The sequence below is a fragment of the Setaria italica genome, chromosome VI, assembly GCF_000263155.2.
Source record: "Setaria italica strain Yugu1 chromosome VI, Setaria_italica_v2.0, whole genome shotgun sequence".
NCBI lineage: Eukaryota > Viridiplantae > Streptophyta > Magnoliopsida > Poales > Poaceae > Setaria > Setaria italica.
Window position 1 is genome coordinate 1594712 of NC_028455.1, and position 23535 is coordinate 1618246.

Sequence of the window (23535 nt, forward strand, 5' to 3'; positions counted from 1 at the left end):
GAAGAAAAAGATGACCAAAGTCATTGCCAATACATTTTTTTGTTTTGGATTGTTTTCTGTTGGCACATCGAAAGTTTAGTCCCTGTCACATCAAATATTTAGGAGTATTAAATATAGACTAACTACAAAACTAATTGCACAGATGGAGGCTAATTCGCGAGACGAATCTATTAAGCCTAATTAATTCATCTCGCGAATTAGCCTCCATCTGTATAATTAGTTTTATAATTAGCTCATATTTAGTTCTTCTAATTAGCATCCGAAGGTTTGATGTGACAGATCCAGATACCTTCTAAAGCTAGGCTAAGGTTCCTTCCTCTCTAGGGGAAGCCCACAGCTGCAAGCAAGCTCAAATTCTGCCCCAGCCATTTCCCAATCCCCATGGCAACATCAAAAGCTCTGGATGGCACAGGATGGGGTGCCTTTTCCAGCCTTTTGCCCAGTGCTCCTGCCTGCAAACACACGACATAGCTTTGGCCTTTGGGATCCCACCCAAACGTCCTGCAAAATCTCCCGGTGCTGATGATGCCACTTGTTGTGGCCCTGTGGGCTTCCCATTGGTGACATCTTGATTGGGACGTGTATAGTATACCATGGGCACTGGATAGAAAGGAGAAAAAAAAAAGGCACAATCATGCACTCCTGATGAGCTTGAGAGCGTCCGACACGTTTAGCATCGGCCTCTCGCAAACCTTTCTAGACCATGGTTTGGTTCCTGATCATGTCACCGTCCATCCAGAAAGACCATGTACCTGTCACGTCTCCTCCATGAATCCGCCAATGTGCTCTGGCATGAACAGATTCATATTCCATCTCCAAGCTTCCTGAGTGATCTTGCCATGCATCATTCTTAAGTTCAGGCTCATTTGGAAAGCAGGAATTTTTTTTTTATCTTGGTTTATACGGGAATTCTTGTATTTTAAATGGGGAATTATATGTTTGGCCGTGTCATGAGAATTTTCTAAGGTGAATGGGTAGAAATGTCTTGGTGATAGTAGTACCTCTTGGTGAGTTCTTTGGCTTAACCACCGAACAGAGATTGTGGTGGCAATCGAAATCACAAAATTCACAATCACACTGCTTTCAGAGTTTTCCGACTTTATTGCTGTCCAATAATTCAAATACCCCGCGGATCGCCGTGATATTCATGAGAGCCATGATTAAATGTGATGGTCACATTTCATGGGACCATGCCACAAATTCAACATCAAAGATTTCCTCTGAGGCAAATTCCTGCCTGCAGTGTCTTAAGAATTTCAGTGTGTATTCATCATTTTCAGTTTAAGTCATGCTTCCCTGTATGATGCATATGTCTAACCATATGCCAGTGGTCCTCTACTCCTCTCACATCATGGATCCACCAATAAGATTATTCCGTTTAGTCGATTCCTTTTTGTTCGATCGAAATCATCGTTCACCTGGAGAAATAATAAGATCAAACAATGAAGTTTCATCCTCTAAGATTTTTATCTGAATTTTTAATCTCAGTAATTTAATCAAGTGACGAATTTAATCTGGATTTTGAACTAAGTTTGTTTATTGCAAATTGTAGGGAAATCATAAAAGCAGTTGTAATGAAAATTCAATATTTAGTAGAAATTAATTATGAACTTTTTTTGTTTTTGTTTTCCTGACGGATGTGCAGGTACGTGGCCGTTGGGAACGAGCCGTTCCTGGAGACATTCAACGGGACGTACCTGAACACGACGTTCCCGGCGATGCAGAACATCCAGTCGGCGCTGATGAAGGCCGGGCTTGCCGACAAGGTCAAGGTCACGGTGCCGCTGAACGCCGACGTGTACCAGTCGTCGACGGGGAAGCCCTCCGACGGCGACTTCCGCGCCGACATCCACGGCCTGATGCTCACCATCGTGCAGTTCCTGGCGTCGACGGGGGCGCCGTTCGTCGCCAACGTGTACCCGTTCATCAGCCTGTACTCGGACCCCAACTTCCCGCTCGACTACGCCTTCTTCCAGGGCTCCTCGTCGCCGGTGGCCGACGGCGGCGTCACGTACCAGAACACCTTCGACGCCAACCACGATACGCTCGTGGCGGCGCTGCGCCGGAACGGGTACGGGAACGTGTCGATCGTCGTCGGCGAGGTGGGCTGGCCGACGGACGGCAGCGCGAACGCGAACCTCGACTACGCGCGGCGGTTCAACCAGGGGTTCCTGGACCACATCGCCGGCGGCCGGGGCACGCCGCTGCGGCCGGGCCCCGTCGACGCCTACCTCTTCAGCCTCGTCGACGAGGACCGCAAGAGCATCCAGCCGGGGAACTTCGAGCGCCACTGGGGCATCTTCAACTACGACGGCACGCCCAAGTACCCGCTCAGCCTCGCCGGCGGCAATAGCGGGTCGACGCTGAAGCCGGCGAGGGGCGTGAGGTACCTGGAGAAGAGGTGGTGCGTGCTGAAGCCGGCGGCGGACCTCGCCGACCAGAAGGTCGGCGACAGCGTGAGCTACGCGTGCGGGCTCGCCGACTGCACGGCGCTCGGGTACAAGACCTCCTGCGGGGGGCTCGACGCCAGGGGCAACGTCTCCTACGCATTCAACAGCTACTACCAGACCATGGACCAGGACGACCGCGCATGCGACTTCAGGGGGCTCGCCACCACCACCTCCGTCGACCCCTCCACCGGGACCTGCCGGTTCATCGTCGAGATCGACGTCGGCGCCGCGGCGGCTATTAGCGCCGCCAGGGGCGTCGCCGCCGGGGCGGCCTCCGTGCTCGCCGCGATCGCGCTCATGTCCATGCTGCTCTGAGGCTGATGAAGCGTTTCCTCATCGGTCGTCCGCGCGCGTTTTGTGTTCATTAGCTTTAATTTGGAAGAGAGGATTCTTGACAAGTACTGCTACTTAGCTGTCCATCTTAATCGCCCAATTGTGTTTTCTTTTTAATTTGGTTGGATATAAGTATTTCTTTGATTTCAAATTGCCACATTTGTGTGTTGTTAACTTGTTTTTTTTATAAAATTGTAACACTAACACAAAAAACCTTAGCCAATTAACATCACCAACTATATATCCGCGTCAGCCGCTCGAGGACACAGGTCTATCTCTGGAATTTTTTTGGCAAGCTTCTCTCTAGCTTCTCTCTCTAGCTCCCCGCACCTTGAGCACACCCCTCCGACATCTACTCCGGCCCCAGCATCCATCCTCGCTCCGCGCGCTGCCTCAGGCCCACATGGGCACCGCTGGATCTGATGATGGACGGGGAGACACGGAAGATCTAAGGCCCGCATGGGCACCGCTGGATCTGATGATGGACGGGGAGACGCGGAAGATCTAGATCCGCCCCCTTCCCCCAACAGCGGACATCACGGGCTCGTCGGCAGCGACGTCCCTAGCAATGTAATCGCCCTAGTCGCCATCCCTCAACCCTCTAGCCCCACCATTCGAGCGGCGAGCTGAGGGGCCGTCAAGAGGGACCCCAAATTGGCTGAGGTATAGTGCTTCCTCCTCCTATTCCTTGGATGAGTCGCAGTCAAGGTCGTTGTCCGCTGCCCATTGGAAAGGGAAGGAGAAGGCGGTGGCAATGGATATTTCGCCGGCTGCCCATCCCCCTACCCCGTCCCCTAGTGGCTTCATGGCGGATGCTCGAAGGAGAGGACCAACATATGACGAGCAGGTCGGCCGACCCAAGGCGCAGGGACGGCTGGAGCGTGCACCCACCCCCGGTCGCTCCATGTCGCCAACCGCGGATTCCCAGTGTCAGCGACGAGGGGCCATCCAGTGAGGGCTGGGTGGAGGTGCATCGCCGTCGAGGATGATGCAACGAGCAAGCTAGCCCGCATCCCGTACCACGCTCGGTTCCGGCGGACTTGGTAGGTCACTGCTTCAACTACTTTGCTACAGACCACGTCAACCGCTGCCTGCAGAAACCCATCCCGCTGCCTCCGCTGCAGACGAGAGGGTCATCGGTCGCGCCAATGCAAGCGGGGTCGCTCTCCAACACAGCCCATCCGCCGCCGCCCTCCTCCACCCCCATATCAGCCCCCAATGGTGGCACAGGCTCAAGCTTCGGCTGCGCGTGGTCATTCTTCTTCCTACGATGCCACAAGGTCAGCACACTCCCAGTCTACTGGACACATTGGTTCTCCTCCAGCAATCTATGTGCCGCCTGGTCCTGAGGACATGTCCTTTTCCTCACCGTCGGCGTCACCTAGGGCCTATGCTCACTTTGTTCGTTGCCCAGAAACTGAAATGTGCGTGGTGCCAAGGTCGCACAAGATGGATACTCAAGAATCACATCTTTCATCTTGCGTCTTGGTAGCGATGATTGGAGGTGTGCGCCCGAAGGTTTCTGTCTTGCAGGTTGGACAAATTCTTGAGGATTTCCTCAATCTCATTCCAGAGGAGTATTCCGTATATAGGTCCGACCCAGACGATTTCCTGGTTCAGTTCAGTATGCCAGCGATAGCGGAACGGATTTTACACTCTCACTTGCCACTAGAAGCGTTGTTCCAGCTGATTTGGAGAAGGTGGCGTCGCCAATCCATGACAAGCCTGGCTTCAATGCGGTTCAGAGTGTTGGTTAAGCTCCAAGGAATCCCTGCACACGCTCGTAATTTGGAGACTGCACAAATTGTTCTGGTATCAGCCTATTCTAACCTGGTTGAAGCCCCACCCAGCTTGCTGGAGACAACAACGCAATTTGGTACCTTGCTGGCTGGTGCACTCACCCAGATTTTGTTCCAAATGAGAAGTTGATCTTCATCCCCGAGCCGTCGTCACCATACGTGGAATGTGGGCTCTTCTTGAAACCCCATGAACTGTTTCACTTCAAACATGATGGGTTGTGGTACAGAGTGCACATCAGAATCGTCGAGGTTTAGGACTGGAACGTCTCCAGTGATTCATCGGACGATGACACTCTGCTAGATAACTATGACAGTACGAAAGATGAGGACTATCTGGGCTTCTCACAATGGAGTAGGAAACATCCATGGCCAAAGAGGACACGGTTCACAGATGAGGCAGGGGGCTCAGGTGGTGGACCTTCCCTGGGTCCTGGATGGGGGCCACCGTTCTCCATGGTTACAATGACGGCGAGGGTGGGCTTGCAGCAACTAGCCTGGTTGCTGCCCACGCCTCTATGGAGCAGTGGTGGAGATCGAGCCGGCGTAGGGATGGAGAGGTGGTGGCGGGGAGGAGACAACGATGACGGGAAGGTGGTGGGGAGGCGACGGCGACGTGATCAGGAGCGGCGACGGCAAGGCGTAGGGAAGGGGAGCCGCATGGGCGACCTACGCTGCGTCGCTCGGGAGCCGCGGGGAAGAGGCGACCGGACTCCGCTGGTGGGGAACGCTCGGCACGGGTAAAACTCGAGGATAGTGAAATGACCTGGCGATTTAGCCCGTGGTCAATTCCCCGCGTGGGCTTCCAGCCCATGGAAAACGATGGGATCCCCGATGGGACTCGAGTTTCCAAAGAAGCCCTCAAGGAAGGGTCTCGTAGGGATTGAGTTCTGTTTGATAAGTTGAATGCGCAGCTACCTGCTGTGGTCACCTCCATTTTCATTTCGTACTTTTTAGGGACAACTATTATTTTCCCATCTGAAAAAACAAGCGTTAATTAAAGAATAAGTTGGATGTATGCATTCACGCTTGGAATTGGGAATTGGCATTGAACTCCAGAATGCCAACTATTTGGATGTCTTGAAATTCGGAATTGGAAATCAACTCCAATACCAACCGGCATTCATCACCCACTCAACCCCTTGCTCTCGATACCGAGCGCACCCCCTTCGTATTCGCAGGAATCGTGCTCATCCCGCCCCTCGCGTCTCTCTGTTCGCGTTGTCCCCTACATCTCCCTTCGCGCCAGCTCCCTTCGCATGAGCCACACTACCCCAGTAGTTCTCTCCACCAGCTGCCCCTCCATGGGCTTTCCCCGTTTTGCTCCCGACGGCCCTCCTCAATCTCCCACGGGACGAGCAAGGAGTCAGCGAGGAAGAGGAGGGCGCGGCCCCCCCTCTCATGTCGCCGCCGCGCCGGCAAAGGAGAAGGAGAGGTAGCGAGCTAGCGGTTGATCCAGAGAGAAGAAGATAACCAATGCCAATTCTACTATATGCATATCTAAACAAGACTGGGTATTTAAAGATTCATTGAATTCCTTCAAGCAATGCATCCAAACAAACGTTTTGGTATTGTGAGCTATTTCGAAAACTTGTCTGATTTGTTATTAAGTTCAATTCAACACCAAGCCCTCCCGACATCCAAACGGAGCCTCAGAGTTATTGTAGTGTGACGTATGATAGTGAGTAAACGAAGCTACCAGCGAGATTTTTTACGAGAGGAAACACCTGAAGCTCTCACTCTTTTGAGCTTTTAGAACCTGGAGTCCTTTTTCTTCTCTCTTTGGAGCTCTCAGAACATGGATGAGTCCTGCCCTGGAGCATGACGAAGCGGCTCCTTTCCGTTTTCGGTGGGCAAGACCGCAATCCGCAAGAGCAAGGCGTATGGTCCGGACCTCGGCACGTGCGCGGCCGTTGCCCACTCGGGCTTCGCGGGCGCGCCGCTCCTGGAGCGGCCGCGCCCGGCGGCGGCACGGGGCCCGGGGCCGGGGACCAGGCGCGAGGTGGCGGCTGCCGACTGGCCGGGGCCGACCCGGCTACACGTGGCGTGCCAGCAACTCAAGACGTGTACGTGTACGACGTGCATGGTGGTATGCGGGGAAATCGTGTGGGAACTGGGAAATAGTACGATGGGGATTGGGGAGCGCGATGGCTCAGGTCTGTGCAGTTCGGCTTGCTGCATGTCGGTCAACTTTTTTGACTGCCTGGGTTGAGTTTTTAAGCTGGCTGCAAATAGCTTTTATCTTCGTGCTTTCTTGATTGAGATGGTACGGTATTTTCTTCTACGACTCTAACAGTATCAACCCGTACAGCGACAGTCGTAGTAGCTGGCGGCGAAAAGTTTACTGTCGTTTTCTTATTAGAGGAAAAAAGTTTGCCTAGCGCTGCTATGGGATGGGTTGAAATGGGTTTCATATCACAGGTTGTGATGCGGGGTGTGTTTGAATGAGTTAAAATAGGTTTTAGTACCTAATGTGTTGGGACGGGTTGAGTATATCACAAATACGGGTTGGGATGGGTTGGAAGTAGTTTTTTGTTTGAGTTTGTATGGGTTTAACTCATAGGTTTAACTTCCAGGTTTCGGCTCTTGACGTGGGATCTATATGTAGATTTAGTCACAGTACTTTGCACAAAGTAGCGAACTGTCAAACTAATTTATCTGCAATAAATTTTGGTCAATTTATCAAGGTGTGAACGTGAGGTTTTAGTTTCAGGGTCCGGCTCTTGACGTGGGGTCTACATATAAATCCAACCATACTAATTTGTACAAAGTAGCAGACTGTCAGACAAATTCAACTACAATAAATTTCGGTCAATTCCTCTAAAATTTTAAGGTGTGAACGTGAGGTTTTAGTTTTAGGGTCCAGCTCTTGACGCTGGGTCCAGATATAAGTCCAGCCGCACTACTTTGTATAAAGTAGCAGACTGTCAGACTAATTCAAGTGCAATACATTTCGGTTAATTTTTCTAAAATTTTAAGGTGTGAACGCGAGATTTTAGTTGTAGGGTTCGGCTCTTGACGCGGGGTCATATATAAGTCCAACCGCACTACTTTGTATAAAGTAGTGGACTATCAGACTAATTCAATTGCAACACATTTCGGTTAATTTCTCTAAAATTTTAAGGGGTGAACGCGAGATTTTAGTTTTAGAGTCCGGCTCTTAGCGCGGGGCCTACATATAAGTCCAGCCGTACTACTTTGTACAAAGTAGCAGACTGTCAGACTAATTCAACTGCAATAAATTTTGGTCAATTTCTCTAAAATTGTAAGGTGTGAACGCGAGGTTTTAGTTTTAGGATCTGGCTCTTGACGCGGGTCCATATATAAGTCCAACCGCACTACTTTGTATAAAGTAGCGAACTGTCAAACTAATTTATCTGCAACAAATTTCGATCAATTTCTCTGAACTTTTAAGATGTGAATACGAGATTTGTATAAACTTATAGATTCATGTACCAAAAATATGGGTTATATCAATTTATGGTTGTGGGTGGGTTGAGTTGGATTAACACAATAGAATTATGGAGCGGGCTGGGGCAGATTTGGAGCGGGTTTCAACCCATTATCACGCCTAAGTTTGCCGTCGACCTGTCGTGAACTCGTGATGACTCATGAGCCTTTTTCTGGGCAGGAAACGGGCCCATGTCAAACTCGGCCTGCGACTGATGGACTGCTGCTTCAACGGCCTTTTCGTTCTGGGCCGTTGAAAGGTAGAGAAAACTCAGGGCCTTCCTTGGGCCTTGTAACGCATCTTCTCTCCTGTTACAAGAAGCGTGGGAATGAAAACTCAACAAACGTCGGACGTTTGAACAACAATGGCGAATCAATCAGATTTTGACAATGCATATTAATCCAGCGTAACTTTATTTCGGGATCGTAGCTTCATCACAGTATGCTAAAACATCGTCGTGTGAACAAATTTTCGTCAACATCTCATTTGGCACCTCCCAACACAAAAACTACTAGGATGGAGGACATTGACTGCCTACTTCCGCGACCGTAGATTGTACCTCCGGCCCACCAACGTTGTGATGGAGTTCTCGCCGTCGCCGACCTCCTCCGGCAGCACGACCTCGTGGCACGGCCGCACCACGAAGCTCGGATCCACCTTGCTGTCCACCTCGTCCGCCAGCTCGTCGAAGACCCACGAGTAATCCATCAGGCTCCCCTCGCTCTCCTCCGTGTCGTACGGCAGCTGCGCCCTCCCGCCGGCGTTCTTCTCCAGCGCCCGGACTTTCTCCACCAGCGTCTGGAGGAGCCGGTGGTTCAGCGCCTCGTAGTCCCTGAAGGAAGGGTAATCAGGAAGTTAAAATTGCAGCAACGGTTTTTGTCAACATGCTGCTGAAATTCTGAATATGCAGTTCGTTTGTCACATACTGACATACCTGTAGGTGAATATAGAGTGAAGGATCTGGACAGTGGCGACCCCGAGAAACAGCATTCTGACCAAGAACACCTTGGACATGACCCAGAACTGCTTGTCGAAGTCGTCGGCGCCGATCTTGATCAGCCCAATCTCCAGGACTAATGTGATGCAAAGACCTGACGGGGCAGACATGGATGTCAGCAAAAATGGGCATTCACCTGATGTAGAAATTAACTCTAGCATACAAGTTGTGAATTACAGGGATGAAGTCATACCAAAGTAGAGCTGGCCCCGGATGCTGAACGTTTGCTTTGCACTAGTGAGCATGTAGATGAGGAACACGATGCAGCAGTAGAAGAAGAATGCCTTGATGAAGCGAGACTCAGCTAGGATGGCGTTGTGCAGGATGTGCAGTTTATCCAGAGCGGCAAAAATGTTGGCCTGCTTTGCTCTGAACTCTTCCTGCGGGTGAAAAATTCAATAAGTAGGTGGGAGATTTGAAGACCCAAATGGGACAAAATTTTTTAGATTCTTCAGAATGAGATGGATAAGAACCTGTGCTTCCAGTATTGAGTGCGAGTTTTGGATGAGATGATCGTGGGCTTGCCGGATCTGTTCTTGCCGGGCCAATAGCTCTTCCTGCTGGCGTTGGCCAAACTGCGCAAGTTTCTGAACTGTTTCCCTGCAAATGCTCGTTTAAAATCAGCATCTTTTTTTTTCAGATGTATATTAATAATTCGTCCATGAACAATAATACAAAATGAGCAGCACACAAATACAATACCTGCTTTCTTCAAGAGCTTTTGCTTGAAAGCTGTGGAGATTATTCAATCCTTCCATGGTCCGGCTCTGACGATCCAGCAGCTGCATCTGATTCTCCAATGACTTGCCAGCCACACTCCCAATATCATCAGCCTTGCTCTGCAAATCTTGCATCTTTGAAGACATTGAATCGCCAACACTTTTTAGTTCCCTCTTAACGTATCCTGCCTCCTCTTTCAGGTTATCCATCCCTTTACCAAGGCTATCATACGACTCCTCGACGCGCGCCATGCCTGCGTCGATCTTCTCCCTCATCTCCGTTTGCCCTTCCTTGAGGGCTGCCTGAGCTTTGGCGATCTCCTTGGACTGCTCAAAGATGGCCTTCGAGTGATCCAGCACGCCATTGATCTGCTCCCCCACGTTCTTCGACGTCTCTGCCAGACGGTCGGTTTGTTCCTCGATCGATGATATCTTGCCCTGAACCTTTTCAGACTCCTTAATAATTTGATCTGACCTCGCCTCGATCACCTCGAGCTTCTCCTCGGCAGACTTGGATGTCCTTGTCAGGTCATTGACGAGCCTCTCTGTGTTGTGCTTGAACGCTTCAGCCCTGAACAAATCAACCAGACCGTCAGATTTATTACTGAAAAAAATCTAATTTGAAAATGGAAAATTAAGAGACAAAAAAAAAAACTTACTGCAACTGGTGGCACAGGGTATTGGTCTCGAGGAAGAACTCAAGGAACACCTTCCCCTCGGAATCACTCAGCCGGCTGCGGCAATGGACCATCCTGGAGCCCTCGGCGCAGGACGGGAAGGGCGGCCGCCCCGAGTCCTCCTGGAAGCAGCTGCTGAGGTGCCAGGCCAGGCGCGACTGCTTCTCCTGATCGGCCATGATATCGCCGCAGCTGGCGAAAAGCTTCCGGTACGCCTCCTGCCAGCAGTTCCTCGGCCCGGCGAGCTTGCTCTGCGCGTTCTCCAGCAGCTTCAGCCCTCGCGGGTCGTTGGCGCCGTCCATGGAGAAGTCGGCCACCGCGCCATCTAGCTCCATCATCGGAGCGCGCTGGTTAGCCGCCTTCGCCGACGAGCCCGGCGATGAGGAGGAGATGATGTTCCATGACAATCCACTGGTCCTCAGAGGGCACACCCATAAGCAGATCAAAATCAGCAGCACGGACCACGCGTTTCTCGTCATGATTCGACTGGTAACTGAGCTTGGTTCCGTCAAGAATTGAGCTTGATCGTGGCAGGTCAAAATCAGGGGCTAATAGTCGCAGTCCCTGCCAGGATCGAACAAGGGAAGCATCAAAACCCGTTCATTGGATACAGATTGTTATATGCTGTGAATTAATAAAGATTATAAAACCCGAACATATAATCGTCATCAAGAGGTTTTTTGTTGTTATCGATTTCTATTTCAGACGAAAAATCAACGAAAATCCATGCTATTAATAACAACCTAAAGCGATTAGCTGCAACAAGAATCCAAGAACAAGCAAGGCAACGCCGGCCGTGGAGGAGGAGGAGGAGGAGGAGGAGGAGGAGCCGGCGGGGAGGAGGAAGGGCCGGCCGTGGAGGAGGAGGAGGAGGCCCGCGGGGAGGAGGAGGAGGAGCCGGCCGTGGAGGAGGAGGAGGAGCCGGCGGGGAGGAGGAAGAGGGGGCCGGCCGTGGAGGAGGAGGAGGCCGGCGGGGAGGAGGTGGTGTGGTAAAAACTAAAAAGACCGTGGTGAAAAGATGCGCTGGTTCACACAAAGGGGCACCTCCCTTGGGTGGGGAACCGATCGAACAGCCGGGAGGTGAAGAGGCATCCTTCCACGGGTTTGCTGCGTGTTCTGTTTCACAGCGGGTTCCAAATTTTGGCGCCGTGCCTACGCAGAACTCGTCGTTCGTGAGCACTAACGCAACAACACAAGACGACGAGTGCCAAGCAGCCCAGGCAAAGGCAGAAGCTTTTCTTAGCAGCGTCCGCCTGATGATACAAACGCCGCTGGCGCAAAGAACGCCGCGGCCACCACCGTCCAACCCAGGGGCAGCGCCGACACCGAGAAGGAGTGGTCGTCTTGCCAACCAGCCCTTGAACCTTGTCGTTCGCCCGTCTAAGAAGGGTGAGGTGCTCGCCATGCGGAAACTCGGCATTATTGCGAACGACGATGATGCAAATTGCGCTGCCGCTACTGAATTTGATAAAATTCTTACACACGACGGTGCAACCGCGCCATTTCGCGGCTCTGCGGGATATCTTCCCTGCGGCTAACGCGCTGTTCTGATGCCGATCTTATGCAGATAGCGAGTCAGGCCGGGTCGGTCTCGGCGAACGCGTGAACGCCGTCGCCACCAGCGTCGCCATCATTGGTCGTCAGCAAGCCTCATGGACGCGGCCAATGTCAACATTCTTATTTGGAATGTGCGCGCTCTAGAAGAGATGTCTTGCGCACTGTTGTAGCTGAAGCCAGTGCCTCGGTGGTCTCCCTCCAGGAGACGAAACTCGAGGTCGATCACGCCGTTCGTCGTGGCTGAAGCTCTCGGCAACTCTTTCTCCACGTTCTCTTACTTGCCGTCGGCCGGCGCTAGTGGGGGCATACTAGTTGTTTGGAGGACCTGAACTTGCTTGTTCTGTATTGCACACCGGCCAATTTTCCGTCACTGTGTCGATCACTGGAGGGGCAGGGTCCGACCCTTGGTCCCTCACCTCAGTTTATGGCCCCCAGCCCGATGAAGACAAGGTGCTGTTCCTTAATGAGCTCCGTTCGGTGCATAACGTCGTGGCCACAAAGTGGATGCTTGCAGGCGATTTTAACCTGCTATTGGACGCAGCCGACAAAAGCAACATGAACATAAACAGGAGAAATTTGGGTCATTTTCGTCGTTTCGTTGATGACCTCCAACTGAAGGATGTATACTTGCATGGACGTCGCTACACGTGGAGCAACAAACGTTCAAATCCGACAATGGCGAAACTAGACCGAGTTCTTGTCTCCGTTGAATGGGAAGCTCATTTCCCTTACTCCTTCCTCCAGGCTATGTCGTCGGCAATGAGTGATCATTGTGTTGGAGTTGTTCCAAATTCACTCCAGGATATAGGTCGGGCTTCTGACGGTACGGTATATACACCCTTGCTAGGGTTTCGTGGAGATTGATTCTCTTATAAGCCGTCACCCAAAACTCTTGAGATAGTGAGATTGTTGCTGGCTGGTGCTCGTGGTTTTTCCCCTTCACATCGGAGGGGTTTTCCACGTTAAATCGTGTGTCTCCTCTGTGGTTTGATTTTTACTTCATATTCCTATACGTCGTTCATAACACATTGCCCCTTACATCTCGCGACTAATGCAGCTTTCACGGTCAAGCGTCGCTTTCATTTTGAGCCATGGTGGATAAAGCTGCACGGGTTTATGGAGGCCGTAGCGACGGGGTGGACATGCCCAAACACGACGATCGATCCTTTTGCCCGGCTGGATTATAAGCTAAAAAATACTGCTAAAGAACTTCAAAGATGGAGCCAACGTAGCGTCGGTCAAGTTAAAACGCAGCTTTCAGTGGCGAAAACAATTATACTATGGCTTGACCGGGCTCAGGAAGTGAAACAACTCACGCTGGAGGAACAGCAACTTCGTAAGCAGCTCAAATGCAGAGTTCTTGGGCTCACATCCTTGGAGAGGACGATTGCACGGCTACGATCAAGGATGCTCTTCTAAAGGGACGGCGATGCAAACACTAAACTATTTCACATACAGTCCAGTTTCAGGACTAAAAAGAAATTCATTACTAGCCTGGAGCACAATGGCATGGTTGCTTATACACACCAACAGAAGGAGCAGCTGCTTTATAATCACTTCCATGCTATTATGGGTACATCTGTTCAAAGAACTGAAGTCGTGGACCTTAATGCTCTCGGTGTTCAGGCTGCAAACTCGAAACATCTTGATGCTCCTTTCACTGAATTGCTTGGGAGCGTCGCCGTGGTGGTGTCGTTGGCTGCGACCGTGCGGAGGCTCACCAGCAGCACCATGGTGGTGGGGCTGGTGGCGCCGGCCATTTCCTTACACCGTGGTGATGATGCGGGTGAAAACCCATCCTTTCTTGGGACGACGTGGATAGCGCCATTGGCATCATGTCCTTCCTGAAGGTGACGTCGGGCATCTCTTGCGTGGGCCTTGGCTCCTGTCTAGGGACAATGGCTTGATGCTATTCTTCCATGTCGGATGAGGCGGGTGAAAATCCAACCCAGTTTGGGCTGGCATCGACGACATCTTCGACGTCATGACCTTCTTGAAGGCGATGTCAGGCACTTCCGGCAAGATAGCTTGCTTTGGCGATGGTGGCTCCAAGAGGGTGCTTTCTTTCTTTTCCTTTCTTTCTCTTTCCTTTTACACAAAAAATGATCCGGTCTGTGGCGTTGGTTGTGTGGTGGCTCGTGATGACGTCCCAATCCGACTAGGCAGAGTTCGTGGAGGCTTGGGTCGATGTCCCAATCTGACCGGGCGGAGTCTTCGTTGAGGCTCATGTCAATGTCCCAATCCGACCGAGCAGAGTTGAGAGAGACCCGGTTGATGTCCCAATCCAACCGGCCGATGTTGTGTGGTTGAGTTGAGTTTGAGTTGTGCGTTTGGCGTGGTACGGCATGGGTTGATGTCCCAATCCAACCGACCGGTGTTGTTTCTTTGTTGTTTGCCCAATCTAAATTTATTTTTCTTTTTAATATAATCTGCAGCCTGCCTGGTTCGTTAAAAAAAATGTGTATTGCGTGGATCACCTGCAGTCTATCGAGTACCACTGATGATAAGGTCATAGTACTGCTGGTAATAAGGAGAAGGCATGACGCAACAAAGGGGGCTGGTAATAATGAAAAAGCATCATGCAAAAAAGGCCGGCGAGAAAACGGATCAGGCGGGGATTGTGCCGGGTTGACACTTGGAATGCAGCAGCACTGCAACAGCACATCACACATGAAACTGATCAAGCAGAACACATAATTGTGCTTTCTTCATTCATAGACACTGGTTGGTCAGAAGGTCATGCACAAAATGTAAAGTGCATTAGCGCTTTCATGTTTACAAGGCAAAAAATGGATGAGCTCTCTGTGTTTGAATCATCATCTTTCTATATAAACTAAAAGGTGACCAAGCTAAGCAGAAGCTAGAGGCATGTGAATCCATTTCCTCTTTGAATGTTCTGTGGCCATGGAGTTGGAAAGTTATCCACAGTTGTATTGGGACGTTGGAGTGAAACAAATAACTTTGTATTTCCATGCGATTACTGACGAGGTTGAAAAAATAGAGTGGGGAGAGTATTTTATAGCCTACCTCTATGCCTGGAGAAATGGAGGACTTAAGATCTTGTTGCCATGAGTATCCATCAGAATGTCAGAACTTTCTTATCCTAGATCCTAGCATCTAGAACAAAAACGCGGATATGGGAGTACATACTATCCCATCTCTTTTTCAAATGTGTAGCATTAAGAGATATATATTGTCTCAATGTTGGCCTTCGATTGACAAATGAATTCTAAATAGAGTTTTATACTTTGGGAGTCACAGTGATTTTTTTGTTAATTCTCAAAGCTATAACCAAAGCATGTTCGGATGAAAAAACTTTAGAATTTTTTTTACCATCCATGTCTTTCTTACAACATTAAGTTTAAACTACAAATGGCAATTGGGTTTTGGATATTTTTACTACTATAAAATAATTTGATTTTTTTTATAAATTTAGTGTTCAAAAATCAAATATTGCAAGCAAATAAAATGCAGTACCAATATTATTTTAGAACTACAAATTTTTTACTTCATTGCTCTGCTAGTCAGTTTTTCATCAAACCAAATATCCAATACTGACAAGAGTCCATCGCTTTGCATGTGAAGCAAAATTTCGAAAGACTGAGAAACAACTTTATGTAAATATTAATGACATAAATGTCAGATGTTCAAGTGTCATTTCTTCCTAAAGAAATGCTCAAATTTCCCGTTCATCACGTGTCAATGCACAATATGTACATGTCCTCCATTTTTCTGATAGGAAGTACATGGTACTTCATCTTTTCCTTTCCCATTTGATAGGAAACAATGAGAGTTGGGTCCAGGTGGGCATTCTCTGCTGCCTCATCAACAACTCATGAAGATCATAAGTAAAGAAGCCGAGGAAAAGAATGCTGAGGAATTTAATTACCAGCAAGCATAGATCAATCTTCTATTCATCCGATTATGATTGTTAGCTTTGTATCCAGCATAGATGGGCTCCTTTGACAGGACTCCTCGCGGGGGCTCCACGTGTGGAGCCGGAGCCGGAGTCACTGAGCTATTTTTTTTAGCTCCGCCATGCAGGTCTAAAACGTCTCCGCTCCTCCCAAACGTGCCCAGAAGCGGCTCCACGCTCAATGCTGTTTGGTGCAGCTCCGGCTCCTCCGTGCTCCGACGAGCGTGCGGAGCGGGAGCCGGAGCCCTCCCAAAGGAGCCCATCGTATCATCTGCCTAGGTTTGGCATAATGGGAGTTGCAAAAATATAATACTATGTTGGAAAAGAAATGACTCTGCATTGTTGCGACACCTGCTCCACATCTATCAACACAAAATCAATGACCAACAACCAGAACACTAACGCTTCCTCCAATTAGCTCGAAGCAAATCTTCTGTCAGGAAATCAATATACGCACCCCCTATATGAATATATGCACGCAGTCCTATTCCTATGAGCATCTCCATCCAGAAAATCTCGAGATTTATAAAGGTACCATAGCCGTCTCGTTGTGAACGGACACGCGTTGCCTATCACTGAAAGAATAACACCGATTAAATTCTAAAATAAATCTAGAAAAATACGAATGAGGTGCTGAGTCGAGAAGTCGAACTAAAGTGATCGCCTAGCCGTGGGACTCCTTCGAGTTGTTGGTCATGATTTTGATAATGGCCACCAGTTTCGTAGCACTATAGCACATCTCTCACCCTGGAAAAGAAGGACGCCAATCGCCGTCCTAGCACTAATGAATAGTCATGATTCTTTTTCTAGGACTAGCCACCATTTCTCCCACATTTCCTAAACAGCTAGGAAATACATGCAGATTTCAGCCTTGGCAAAGAATAACAAACACGTTCTTGCTGAGGCAAGGGTGGCCGCTACACCTTCAAACAGAGGCAAGGGTGGAAGACATCCAAGACGCCATCATCAACTGCTCTACGTCAAGAGACAGTCCAAATGTGCGGGCATTTGACCGGATGATGACGGAAGGGGCCCTGGATACCTAGAGGGGCACAAGACAACTTTAGGTGGACAACACTCTTGTGCATCATCAGGAAGACAATGCCTCACCCAGGTTGCTGCGAGGGAGGCCAATGTTTGAACATGACCCAATGAGGCGGGAAGCGGAGCTGTTAATCCTATCCAACACAGTTTGTTCTGATGGGCTGGGCCAGGCAAAAGCAAAAGGTACAACAGGAGTACAGCCACTGGTGCTGGATGAGGGGCCGGCCACATCTGAGCCCACCTAGGATGGAGGGGCAGTCCTGCAGGCTCCAACATTGGATGCTAGCTCGGACATCCCTGCCCCGGTCGAGCTCGCTTGCACACAAGTATCCATGTGCTCCCATGATGAATGGTTGGCGCATATTGCTCGATCACAAAGTTTTTGGCTAATTTCTTTGAGGATGCGACGCAATTTTTCTGTGTGTTTTATTAACCGATAGATTGATTCCTAATTTTCCGTGTGTATTGTAATTTCCCTGTGGATTTTCGCTTGCCCTGCTGGGTAATTCATAATAATTCATAATTTTGCTGTGTGTACTACCGTTTTCCCATGCGTTTTGTAAGTACCGACGGAATAAAATGAATTTTTCTGTACATTCTTCATAAAACCGGCAAATTAAGGCCCTGTTTGGTAGAGCTCCGGCTCCTCCGAAAACAGCTTCGGCTCCAACTTCTTTGGTAGAGTGGCTTCTCTAGTGGAGCTGAAGCCGTTTTGCAAAATGTTTGGTGAAACGACTTCTTAATAGTAATATATGTAATTTTATAATACTTAATGCTTGGAGAGAGAGAGAGAGGGGGGAGAAGTCAGTGAAGCTAACTTTTTTGCTCCTCTTCCTCTCCAGTGTAAGTCGTTTTGCGGCTTCTCCTCAGTTTCGGTGATGGAGCCGTTTTGAAGTTGCCTTTTTGGTAAGGCTTCACCAAAAATTGGTGGAGAAGTACTTTGAGAAATCCTACCAAAATGGAGCCTAATTCATCACACATAGGGAAATATTCGTTTACAGTGGTGATGATTTTGTTATTAGGAGATGACTAATCCACGCATCGTCCCCACTGTCTTTAGGGGTTTAGAACACATGAACACAGGTTTACCGAGACTTCCGCGTTCAGGCAAGCGGTGGGACCGCCATGTCAGCCTGACGCCCAGACCCCATCAGAAGGGGCATATCTGGAAATTCCACCTAAACACCGTGCAAGCAACTAGCGAGAGCCCGCCCGCCGTGCACCGCAAGCCCAAAATCGCACGTGGAGATCCTGGTGGATCCCCGTTCCGGCCTCAGATCTAACCGCAGCCGCACCTAGCAAATTGCATCCCCGATCGGGCCCGTTAAACAAGCCTCTGGGCCGGGCCGGGCCGGGCCGGGCTCGATCTGGTGGTTGCTATAAAATCATTGGTGGGCAGAGGCGCTCGTCGTTTCTTTCTTTCTTTCTTTCCCCCTCCTCCCTCCTCGCGTCCAATAAAAAGGGGAAAAACTTTTTTTCCCCCTTCCCCCAATTTTTGATGCTTAAACCCTCGCTGGGAGGAGAGGACTCCAATCCCGACGCGCGCCGTAGCCCCCGCCCGGATCTCCGCCATGGCCACCGCGCCGCAGCAGCAGGCCCAGGGCTCCGCAGGTATCCGGATTTGGTGGGGGGGTTTGACTTTCCCTTCCTTTTTTTTTTCCCTTCTTCTTCTGCTGCTGTTGCTGCCGCTGCTGCTCGTGATTGGGCGTTGCGTCGGTGCTCGAATTTCCCCCGCGCTCCCGCGGGGGCCGGATTCGGCGCGAGTTCGCGGCGCGGGGGGGAGCGATCTCGGCCGCGGGGTCGCCGGTTGTGGGATTCGCGCGGCGCGGGGGGACGGCGGCACGGCTCCGTCTCGGTTTCTAGGTCAAGATTGGTTCGGGCGCCCCCCCCGCGATTCGTTCGCTCCACGCGAGCCCGCTCGCCGTCGGGGAACGGCGCGTGCTCGCGGAGGGCGGGCGGGCTTGGGGGAGGGAGGGAGGCTCGCGGAGCGGAGGTTGCTGGGATTCGGTCGCGCGGGGTGCGGTTGCGCGGTAGGGGGCAGGGGCAGGAGCGTCTTTTCTTTTTTCTTGCTTTCCTTTTTACCAGTGCACGGGCGTCCACGGGACGTTTTGCAACCCGTGCCGCTTTGCACGAGCTGGCGGCCGCGGGTACGACTGGAGTACAATAGTCTGTAGCCAATGGGGAGCTCTCAGCTTCGGTTGGGGACGGTGCTGTACATGGAAGGATTGAATTTGAGTAAGCTACTGTATGGTGCGATGAGAGGTTGCTGCTGATGTCCCAAGCATCGCAAGCCTCATGGTTTGGCTGTACACAATGCACATAGGCTTGTAGTAGACTCTGGTAGGGCTGTGATTTGGGGAGGTGTACAGCTCTCCTCCTTTTATGTAGAAATCATTTTTGCATTGTGTATGAGTGCTATACCTGTCTTAAGTTGCACGGCAACATGCCAAAGTATCTTGTTACAATTCCTGACGTGGACTTATGTTTCTATGTGTGTATGTTCTGTAGATAGCATGATCTCGCTGCAGTCGGAAGCTGTACTGGAGAATAACCCCTCCAAGAGCGCAAGCTCTAAGGAGCAGGTAATTTAGTTTCCCTTTATACTTTATTTCCTTCCTCTTAGGTGTTTTGAAATGTTGCTCATAAATTTATGTTGTTGCATCAGGTTATTTCTGGTACGGAGAATATGGCTGCAGGCAATGCTCGTGGTGCCAGCTCCTTAAAATCGCCAAAAGGAGCACCGGAAAAAGCTAGCTCTGTCGGAAAAGGTGGAGAGCAGCCGTTTCTCTACCAGCACAATGTGTATGCACCGCAGCCACAGGCACTCTATCCTGGAGGTTAGCTTACATTTTTTTTGTATTTAATGTTAAGTACACACTCTTTGTTATGTTGCACACTGCACTGGACAGGACAAAAATATATCCGCTGATTCTGGATGGCCATGTTTCTGTCATTTCCCTTTTAAGTTTGTCTTATACTGGTTCTATACAATTGATTATTCTTTTACTAGTTTGCCTTGTTCGCCTCTATTTGAATTCATTGTTGAAGTATCTATCTTGACCCTATGGGGTTACAGAGCACAAATGACTCCATGCCTAGTTCTTATCAATGCAGCAGCTTTTCAATTCAATGAAATTGGTTTTAAATTTCATAATCTTTTTTTTCCATTTTAGGATACATGAATCCTTCAGGGCAATGGGAGGAATATCCCCATTATGTGAACATGGAGGGTCTCCACTCTGTATCACCTGTAAGTAGCTGGACTACCAAACTAAGATGTTTTTTTCTTGATATAAATTTCTTCTAAGTCTTGTTTTTCTGAAGGGTATCTACAATGACATGCTATCTCCTGGATATGCAAACAACCCCCAAATGATGTATGGGGCTTATTCTCCTGTTTCAACTGTTGGAGATGGCCAACAATACTTGCCTGTGCACTTTCCCTTCTCAAGTTCATACTACCAACCACCGGCTTCTCCTAGCATGGGATATTCAAACTCAGTGACAGGGATGTCTCAAGGAGACCATATGCTTCAGCCAGAGTACTTCCTTCCTGATGGCCTTCTGTATTCACCCACACCAGGGTATCACCAACCATTCAGTTCGTTTGACAGAGGTAACATTTGTCCTTTCAAATTCCTTGCAAACTTTCGATGACTGCAAGCAATTTATGTTATAATAGATCGGTTAGGGCCATGCTGAGCTAATTTTGAATCTTGTTTTCCAGCGCCAACGCAGCCAAATAACACACCTGGATTATTTGGTCAAGGGAATATGCCACTGGCTTCTGGAATGGTACGCTTTCATGCAGTATGTTCTGTATGTACTTGGTTAATTAGTTTACTTCCTTTGGTTATTTGTGATTAGGATTCAAGTATGCTTTGATACAGGGGGTGTAGTCAATATTGGAGCTCAAATTTGCTTGATTTTGCTAATTATCCTCCTTATATTCACTGCTGACAACATATGTTATTGCAGCATCACGGATCGCCATATGGTCCTGGATCCTATAAGGCACGCCAGCAAGGTGGCAAACTTGGAGGCACTGCTCCAAGTTGGAATTCTGGTCGCAGATTTGGTGCTTTTGACTTGAGTGCCAATCAACAAAGGCCATTTGGTAGTCACAATGGCTCTCTGGAGTTTATGAATGAGCAAAACCGTGGGCCACGTGCTACAAAACCAAAGATACAAGACACAGAGAACTCCTCAGCAGATGAGAAAAGTGAGAAAACTGTTCCATTGATTGATAGCGAACTGTACAATCGCCCTGATTTTATCACCGAGTACAAAGATGCCAAATTCTTTGTAATAAAGTCCTACACTGAGGACCATGTACATAGGAGCATTAAGTATAGTGTTTGGGCCAGCACAGCTAGCGGGAATAGAAAGCTGGATTCTGCTTACCGTGCAGCCAAAGAGAAAGAAGACCATTGCCCTATTTTCTTGTTTTTCTCGGTAAGAACAGCCACTCTCCTTTGGTTGTTAGTTACTTCCCCATTAACGAAAATCTAAGAATGAAAAATAATGGTTGTTTGGCCCTGTGTTAGCATATGTTGGGTGTTTACAATTTTGGTAATTTCTTCACATGATCTTGAAGCTGGTACATAATTATAAGCTTTTTGCCTATGGTTTTTATAGGTTAACGGCAGTGGTCAGTTTTGTGGTGTGGCTGAGATGATTGGACCTGTCGATTTCGACAGAAGTGTTGATTACTGGCAGCAGGACAAGTGGAGTGGCCAGTTCCCTGTGAAGTGGCACATAATTAAAGATGTCCCAAATAACCTTCTGCGGCACATCATTCTTGAGAATAATGATAATAAACCTGTGACAAATAGCAGGGATACACAGGAGGTGAAATGTACTTAAAATTGGTCTCTATCAGTTGAATGCCTAAGCTGGATTTTCTGAATTAATTCACTAACTCATTCGGGAACAAAACATGCAGGTGAAGCTGGAACAGGGCCTCCAGATGTTAACCATCTTCAAGAACCATGAGGCTGAGACGACAATCTTGGAGGATTTCGACTTCTATGAGCAGCGGGAGAAAGCCCTGCAGGAGAACAGACGTCAACAGCAACCTGGCAACACCATTCCTCAGAAGCCAGCGGATACCAAGGCTCAAGCTCTTGTGGCTGATATGTCAGATGCATTTGCTAAGGCTGTCCAGTTGGAGGAGGCCGAGAACAGTGGGAAACCCCCGAAAGCTGAGAGCGCCTCAGCTGAAAATGGATCCACAGCCACAGCTAAGGTCGAAGAAGGCGACACAAATGTGAAAGCAGACCCTGTGGAGGGAAGTGGTTGATTCATCTGTCTGCTAATTTGTAAGCAGCAGTTGAATAGTGTGCTGCTTTGTGAAGGTCGGAGGGGGGCAAAGTGCAGGTTGATTGTGTTAAATATGGTCGTGTCGCGTCAGTTGTACAACATCATAGGGCTTTGTTTCATCATTTAGGTTATAATTTCAATATCATAGTTCCAAAATTATTGTTTGCAGTTCTCTTCGTCCCTGTTTTATTTCCGCATGTTCTTCCTTGTTCCTCGTGTCGCACCATGAATGCTGTTCATTCTAGTGGTTTAGCCATAAGAAGCTGCAAAATTAATGCTGCGGGAACGCTGCATTTTCTGCAGTTGGATGATTATACTATCATGTCTTTCCTTGTCTACTACATCCTCGTGTAATTTCAGAGCAAATCCTCCTTTGTGCATCTCCATCTTGTTATTCTCTCAACCTGTACAGTTTTATAGTAGCTCCCTTAGTCAGAATGCATTAAAGTCCCAGCTCATGGTAACAATATTAGTAATTTGACTAATCATGCATCAGGTCAGCCATTTCAGAGGCTAGATCATCCATACTCTTATGAATAAATGCTTAACTCTAGCACTGTCAGATATGGCCGCAGCAGCGGCGAACCTGAAAGCATATGCAACAGTTACAGATACAACTTCGCAAAAGTGCGCAAACCTGAAGTCAGAACACAACACAATTTGCCCAGCGCACAAGAACGAAAACTGATGTTGACCAAGGCAGACTTCCATGATTCTGGTACTGCTGAACTTCAGCATCATTCAGGACAAGACAGGATCAAATCCATGCTAGTTAAGATATGCTTCCCAACCTCCTTTTACTTCTCAAGAAGGCAAAAGCCAACCAAAAGGATAGCAAACCATAGGTGCTTTGGGTCAAAACTACTTTTCCTCGGTACAAAACTCACACCAGCTTCACCTTACTTTCTTTGGCTGTGGAGGTGGGCAACTTCGAAAAAATTACCCACCTGCCACTGGTTACGAGATACCAATTCATTTTTCCCTTCTGTTCCCATCCGCAGGTGACATCCACGGCCGCCGCCCCTCCTACCCGCCACCCCTCCACATGCTTGGCGCCGCTCCATCTCCGCCCTCCTCCTTTCTGCCCCCTGCTCTCCTCTCGGCGACGCCCCTCTCCGGTCCCTCTTCCTCTCCCGGTCGATGGAGAGCAGGGGTGGCGGTGAAGTGCCTAGCGCTGCGGGCGACCAAGGGCCCACCGGAGAAGGCTGGCATGGTAGGGCTGCAGCACTGCTTGTGCTACTCTACGCCGCCTCGCTCCATTGCTCGGCGACAG

General features: G+C 49.3%; 3 protein-coding genes across 4 annotated transcripts in view; 2 read left to right on the forward strand and 1 right to left on the reverse strand.

Annotated features, from left to right (window-relative positions):
• Positions 1-2959, forward strand: part of LOC101769517 (glucan endo-1,3-beta-glucosidase 6) — a 5079-nt gene extending 2120 nt beyond the window's left edge. Inside the window, exon 3 of the mRNA XM_004972494.4 lies at positions 1646-2959. Within this exon, the coding sequence (XP_004972551.1) occupies positions 1646-2765 (1120 nt within the window). The 3' untranslated portion in view covers positions 2766-2959. The remainder of the gene's footprint in view (positions 1-1645) is intronic.
• Positions 2960-8419: 5460 nt separating this feature from the next.
• LOC101770199 (protein GAMETE EXPRESSED 1) lies at positions 8420-11301 on the reverse strand. 2 transcript variants are annotated; one of them, XM_022827461.1, is made up of 7 exons: positions 11167-11301; positions 10406-10987; positions 9730-10317; positions 9501-9627; positions 9221-9407; positions 8965-9121; positions 8420-8862 (listed from the first exon to the last, which is right to left on the reverse strand). In XM_022827461.1, the coding sequence occupies exons 2-7, from the start codon at positions 10900-10902 to the stop codon at positions 8565-8567; spliced, it is 1854 nt and encodes a 617-aa protein (XP_022683196.1). In that variant the 5' UTR covers positions 10903-10987; positions 11167-11301; the 3' UTR covers positions 8420-8564. The 2 variants fall into 2 exon arrangements, with proteins under 2 accessions (XP_022683196.1, XP_004972552.1); XM_004972495.2 differs by lacking the exon at positions 11167-11301 and having other exon boundaries at positions 10406-11069.
• Positions 11302-18359: 7058 nt separating this feature from the next.
• Positions 18360-22642, forward strand: LOC101770590 (YTH domain-containing family protein 2). The gene is made up of 9 exons (XM_004972496.3): positions 18360-18551; positions 19449-19522; positions 19606-19777; positions 20114-20190; positions 20265-20556; positions 20668-20735; positions 20919-21395; positions 21579-21791; positions 21886-22642. Exons 1-9 carry the CDS (start codon positions 18512-18514, stop codon positions 22240-22242), a joined length of 1770 nt encoding a protein of 589 aa, XP_004972553.1. The 5' UTR covers positions 18360-18511; the 3' UTR covers positions 22243-22642.
• The last annotated feature ends 893 nt before the right edge of the window (positions 22643-23535 follow it).

Excerpts from the sequence above, each read along its gene's own strand:
- LOC101770199 (XM_022827461.1), bottom strand. The coding sequence starts at position 10,902 with ATGACGAGAAACGCGTGGTCCGTGCTGCTGATTTTGATCTGCTTATGG. Across the intron at positions 9,628-9,729 it reads AAAGCTCTTGAAGAAAGCAG|GGAAACAGTTCAGAAACTTG; the intron begins GTATTGTATTTG and ends GAGCATTTGCAG. Across the intron at positions 9,122-9,220 it reads CCGGGGCCAGCTCTACTTTG|GTCTTTGCATCACATTAGTC; the intron begins GTATGACTTCAT and ends CTGCCCCGTCAG.
- LOC101770590 (XM_004972496.3), top strand. The coding sequence starts at position 18,512 with ATGGCCACCGCGCCGCAGCAGCAGGCCCAGGGCTCCGCAG. Across the intron at positions 20,557-20,667 it reads ATTCAGTTCGTTTGACAGAG|CGCCAACGCAGCCAAATAAC; the intron begins GTAACATTTGTC and ends CTTGTTTTCCAG. Across the intron at positions 21,792-21,885 it reads ATAGCAGGGATACACAGGAG|GTGAAGCTGGAACAGGGCCT; the intron begins GTGAAATGTACT and ends CAAAACATGCAG.